This window comes from Eublepharis macularius, chromosome 11 (genome assembly GCF_028583425.1).
Source record: "Eublepharis macularius isolate TG4126 chromosome 11, MPM_Emac_v1.0, whole genome shotgun sequence".
NCBI lineage: Eukaryota > Metazoa > Chordata > Lepidosauria > Squamata > Eublepharidae > Eublepharis > Eublepharis macularius.
The window spans coordinates 26,894,752-26,900,751 of record NC_072800.1 but is presented as its reverse complement, the minus strand read 5'-3'; the positions used below and the strand labels follow the sequence as shown (position 1 = coordinate 26,900,751).

The window sequence follows — 6,000 nt, the reverse complement described above, 5'->3', positions numbered from 1 at the left end:
TAGGATTACAGAAATCTGAAATAAGGCATAAGTATTAAACACTTATGGCATTCAAAATTATAAATGTCTTAGTTTATTATAAGAAAAATTGTAACTATACCCAATACTTGAGAAAGAGTTGCAAACTGCTGCAGCCTACACTACCACTGAATATGTATCTTAATTGTTTGCCATCTGAGAGTGAGGAAAACCACCTAAAGGTATAAAATAAATTCTGCAGTAAACAAAAGAAAGTGCATTATGGGACAGAAATTCTCATACAGTCACTATATATAGGATTACCAGCATACCTGGATATCAAGCTAAACTTTATAACATTGAAAACACTGAACTCTTTAACAATGTATTGCCATTAAACACATTAAAGCATATTGTTATCAATCTTACATCTAAACAATAAACATTCCTGAAAATATTGTGTCTTCAGTATACATATATCCTATCTAATCCTGCAGATTGTCTTACATAAAATTTTTTGTAGTACATATTTTGAGTAAAAAAATTGCCTTTGAGTAAAAAAATTCAAAAACAGGAAAAATGTTCCTAGGAGGGATCTTTTTTAGCACTCCCCAAAATTTTCTCATTTTTTTCCATTGGAAAAATTGGCTAGGAAATCCTCAGAAAAAAATGTAGAAAAGCTTTCCCCCCCAAACTTTTCCAACTGTTTTCCAGGCCTTCACATCTGTAATGCCATGTGCATTTTGCAGGTCCCCTCACATTGACACCATTTTTTTTTAGCCCCCATGGTTGCCAATCCTGCCAATCCAGTATTTTTGTGAAATAGTTACTCAGAAGCTCAAATATAAACAAGTCTTTTATTTTACAGCAAATATCAAGAACTATAACAAAATCCATAAAAATACACCATTTTTGTGCTGTAATATAATTTATTTACAAAATAAGAAATTAGGTTTCTGCTTCTTTACTGCCAGTTTTTCACTGTTCAGGTTTCCTGGTAGTCCAGTCTAGCAAGTATGACAAAAGGAAATTTTTATTTGCAATTAAATGACTCTCCTTACCTCCTTAAACAAAGAAAACTAAATTAATCTAATATTTCTTATACTGCTATCCTAATATATGATTCACCATTTTATTGCAACAGAATTTAGAATTGTTAGTTGCAGACAATGATATATAGTTGCAATGTGGAAGTTAAGCAGGTGGCTGAAGAGTTTTCCAGAGGGTTCCTATCTAGATGACTTAATGCAACTGTCACAGACACAAGAGAGTAGTTAGCACAGGTTTTCCCTATTTATTACAGCAAAGCGAATTCTTATCTGAAATTGCACTGTACATCAGCAGAATTTCTTTGAAGGCTGTTATCAAAATAAGTTTTAGAAAAAGAGGAATACTGCTCTAGTGGTATTAATATTTGCCACACTACTGGCTCCTCTGTTATAAAAGTTATCTTTATTCTAAGATGTATACTGGAACCATAAAAGTGAAATTACTTTATTTCAGATTTACTTTACATTGCTTATATAGTTGCATTTTATTTTTCTGTAACAAAAGTGTTATTTCCTAATAATTTAGGGTCTCTCTCTTTCTACAAGGAGGCCAAAATAGTTTTTCTCCCTATTTCTGCATTGAGGTGAAGTAAAAAAGAACTTTCCCAAGAAGCATTTTTCTTGTTAAAAGTTTCATATGTGCAAATTGGTCAGTTTCAACTACCCTCTAATAACAAAGCATTTCACACCATAGTAGCAAAAATACTGTTCACTGCAAATGATTCCAGTGATCTGGTATTTGCAATCACTCAAAAACTAGAATTGAGAATGTGCAAAATATACATTCTCCATTAACAAGTTCAAAGTTATTTATTCCATTCAGAATAAAAATTTAAATACATGACCTAGACAGAAATTACCATTGACCTTCCTTGGGTTTTGCAAAAACAGTAACTACTTGCATACATACTGGACTATGGAAACTATCCAATTTTTTCACAAACACACTCATAAAAACTGCATATCTGAGAAGCATGCTAGGAAAGTGGGGCTAGTATGATATTGGTTTGACTAAGTGACAAATCTTGAATACTGTACCTCCAATTCATTATCCTGCTTAGCTTCCAAAACACACTGAGTTGGCTAAGAAAGTTTATTGGCTTCTACAGTTGCACTGACTTAGAAACCTGACATTCTTTTCCGTAGCCATTTTTATTTACTTGCTTTGCGTCAATATTTATTTAAAAGTGTTCAAATGTATAAATGTTTGCACAGCAAATTTTTAAGAACTGACCCAGAAATGAAATACAAATTGTTATGTTTGAGGTTGTTTTAAAACAGTAAAGCATCAATACAGGTCCTCATTTTAAAAGCCAGGTACTTAATCTTCAACATATTTATTCAGAAGTTTATTTTAATGCATTAAACTTTAATGCATTTCCAAATAAATATGGTTAGACTTGTCATCCAAGAAATGGATCTAATGAGGAGGCCCTGCATGTATGCAGCGGGTTACCCACTGTTGAATTTAGAAAGGCAACGAAGTCCATGTAGATGTGGGCTTCATTTACTACAAATGACAATGAAAGCCACTGAACACACAGTGCTCTGAAACACGGCTTAAGTCTAATGGTGCAATCTATGACTCACTGATATCAATAGCAAAACTCCCATTAATATTAACTGAGCTGGAATTCATAGAATTTTTTTAAATAGTTGCCAGTTTAAAGTTACACTGTCACCATTCCCTGCTGACTTCTAATACTTTGAATATATTGTTGTTGAACACTGTTCTGAAAAATGGCCTGGAATCTTGACTCAGCAGCTTGCATAATGGAACGTTCCCAGCATTGATAGGATCTTCTATATCCCAGATCTCTGGCATGCTGCAGCCAGGCCTAGAAAATATTTAAATACAAAAAGGAAAACAAATTAAACATACCATTTGGATGAATGAAAGATGAACAGAACTGAAACTGAGCCATTCTTAGACAGATAACAAAAACGGACTGTTTTTCCCATTTACACATTCCCCCCTTCACATTAAGATTTAAGGTCTAGGGCAAAATACAATGAAATTTTCATTCCTTAAACCTCTCAATGATTGGTCCTGTTGGAAAAAAATGTGTCCTGAATTCACTTCTCACTTGTACAACATAATAATACTGAAGGGACATAAAATTCCTTTTCTCAGATATTATTTAACAATCAATCTTGACTAATATCAAAAATTCAAGAATATTCACTGAATCAATTAAATGAAAAAGCTAATCACATACGAACACAGACGAGCAGCAAGGACTTCAGAAAAAACATGGTGACCAAACTGGATCTTATAACTATTAAGAATATAAAAGGACAATCAAAAGAATGCAATCATCTTGGATTTGACACTGGCTACCAAAGCAAAATTCTGATATGACCAAGTCTTTTGAGGGTCACTTTGCACCATTAGCACTCTCTTTCTGAATTCTATTTTTATAGCTGGCACAATCAAGACTAATGTGTAGTAGTTCAAAGGCACCCAATAACCCTTAACAAGGGTGGATGGCAAAATTCCGAAGTTTTCATGACAAGACCCTATGGAATAGTTAGCTTAACTTGTCAGTGTTTCCCTGCAGGGAAAGCACTACAGCCCCTTGACTATGTTAGTTGTTTTCGGTTTCTTTCTGGTTGTATAATGCCACTTCTGAAACTGTGACCATAATCATATATGAGGATGGATCCAACTGGACTTTTTCCTAGTGACCAACCAAAAGTTTCTGCTGTGGATCATGCAACATGCACTGACAAAAACCATGTGGAATGGAGACTGTAATAAGAAAAGAAAATGGCTGAGACTAAGAGCCAAGCCACAAGTGACGCCTGACACAGGTTGGACACTTGTCAGCTTCCCTCAAGTTTTGATGGGAAATGTAGGCGTCCTGGTTTTACAGCTTGGCTCTCCATTACAGCTGCAAGATCAGGATGCCTACATTTCCCATCAAAACTTGAGGGAAGCTGACAAGTGTACAACCTGGGTCAGGCGTCACTTGTGGCTTGGCTCTGAGTGAGAAAGCTAGTTGGATCCAACCCATTTCACTGGAAATTTGATTTTACTTGTAAGGAAAGCCCCCCACCAGGCTCTCAAATGGATAAGTTTAACACTCTAGTTCAGGTCCTACGTCTGTGCAGGCTCAAGACCAGGCCAGTTTTGAGAAAAGTTTCTTGGCTTGCTAATCAGGCACACCTGCAAGTCCTCATCTTTCTCTTGAGAACTGGCCTTGAGGACCCTGGTGGAGTGCAGCTGTAATCTGTTTCAATCAGTACTTCCCATATTTCTCATGCTAGCACTGCCAATTAAGTATCTAAGCCCTGACTGGTTCATGGCACAGGTGGCTGACATCTCAGGCCTGAGAATGGCGGTTTCATTGTACTGTGGAACTTCTCTAGTTAGCATCCATCTACCAGGATATGAGAGAGAGGCTTTGCCTCCGTGCCTCTTCCTTTCCAGCATGACAAGAACTGCAAAGCACAGCAGTTCTTTACTGAAGCCTTTGGTAAGAACTGTCAGCCATGAAGCCAACTCAAAGATTGCCAGAAAGCCAGCTTGCAGTATTTTAGCCAGTTTGTTTGTATTTAGAAATAGCCAAGCTTTATTTGTTTTGTGCTTGCCTCGATGGCTATTTGAAGAGCAGTTCCTGCTCAGCATACGCTCCTAAAATCTATCTTTAAATAAACTACAAATATATATTTACCTTCCTGTGTCCAGAGTCACTTTCTGAATGAGTGCATGTCCTCAGAGCGAACTCTGAGGCTAAAAGGCCTCAAACAATTCCAGAGCCCTTGGAAGCTCCTTGGGGTGTTGGGAAGGCTGTATTCAGCACCCAGGAATGGGAGTGAGAGTCTCTGGGGTTTAGACAGTAATATACATTTGTATAATGGCAATAGATTGCTTGTTATTTATTCAATCCTTCCCTCAATGATTCCTGACATGGAATTTGCCTATTTCACTGTAGCTGCAAATCAACTTAACATTTTTAATAACCATAACCACAGATCTCTTTCCTGAGTAGCCCTGAACACATGACCTAAGTACGAATAAGCCAAGATGTATAGAGGAAGAGTTGGAGTGAGCTGCCCCTGACACAGCTTCAGATCAAATTTGCTGACCTTATCCTGTGTCTGTTTGGCTTCACTAAACATGAGAAAAGCACAGACAGAGGTTCCATTTTGTATACATCATAGCCCAGGTTAGTCTGATCTCATTAGAACTCAGAAGAACTCAGAAGCTAAGCAGAGTCAGCCTTGGTTAGTAATCGGATGGGAGACCTCCAATGAAGACCAGGGTTGCAGAGGCAGGCAATAGCAAACTACCTCTATTAGTATCTTGCCATGAAAACTCCATCAGGGGTCACCAAAAGTCAACTATGACTTGAGGGCACTCTCCACGACTATACAATTTTACCCACATTTTGCTGAAGCAGCAGGGCCAGTTTACTTGTTAGCAAGCAGATGGTAGCATCAACATATTCTATAGCAAACAGGAGATGGGACTCATGTGCTTTGTGGCCCTCTGCATTGCAGCATATCCCCACATATATTGTATATTCAGGGCTATAGAGAAGACCTCATAAGCATGTATTTTTTCTATAAATATTCATTCCATGCATATACATTGAACGTCATCAGACATTTTGTTACCAATTTACCCTGGGTGAAGAAATGCTCAAGCAGGTTCCCTGGAGAGGTGGCACAGAAACTTTGCAAATAAAAAACAAACCCTTGAAAGCTTTTAACAGTATGCTTGGGGAATCTCACCATCCTAAATACTTTTGTGTCATCCCTGATCTTGGCTAACTCATCCCTGATTCTACCAACACCAGTACAGATCATTGAGGGGGGCACCATTCATCTCCCATCATTGTGTAAATTACCAATTTACTCCTACCCTCATTTGTTTTTTAAAAAACAATTATCGTAAGGAGCCTATGGTGACTGATGAGAGACTTTGCCCTAATAATTTTGAGTATCCAGTTATACGCTATCCAACTCCCATCTACATGCTTACAGA

At 37.3% G+C, this 6,000-nt stretch overlaps 1 protein-coding gene across 2 annotated transcripts in view; it reads right to left on the bottom strand.

Moving 5' to 3' along the window:
* Positions 1–796: 796 nt before the first annotated feature.
* The window catches only part of DPY19L1 (dpy-19 like C-mannosyltransferase 1), a 63,912-nt gene continuing 58,708 nt past the window's right edge, over positions 797–6,000 (bottom strand). For both annotated transcript variants that reach the window (XM_054991539.1, XM_054991540.1), the window contains exon 23: positions 797–2,845. In XM_054991539.1, coding sequence (XP_054847514.1) covers positions 2,686–2,845 — 160 coding nt within the window. In that variant the 3' untranslated portion in view covers positions 797–2,685. The remainder of the gene's footprint in view (positions 2,846–6,000) is intronic.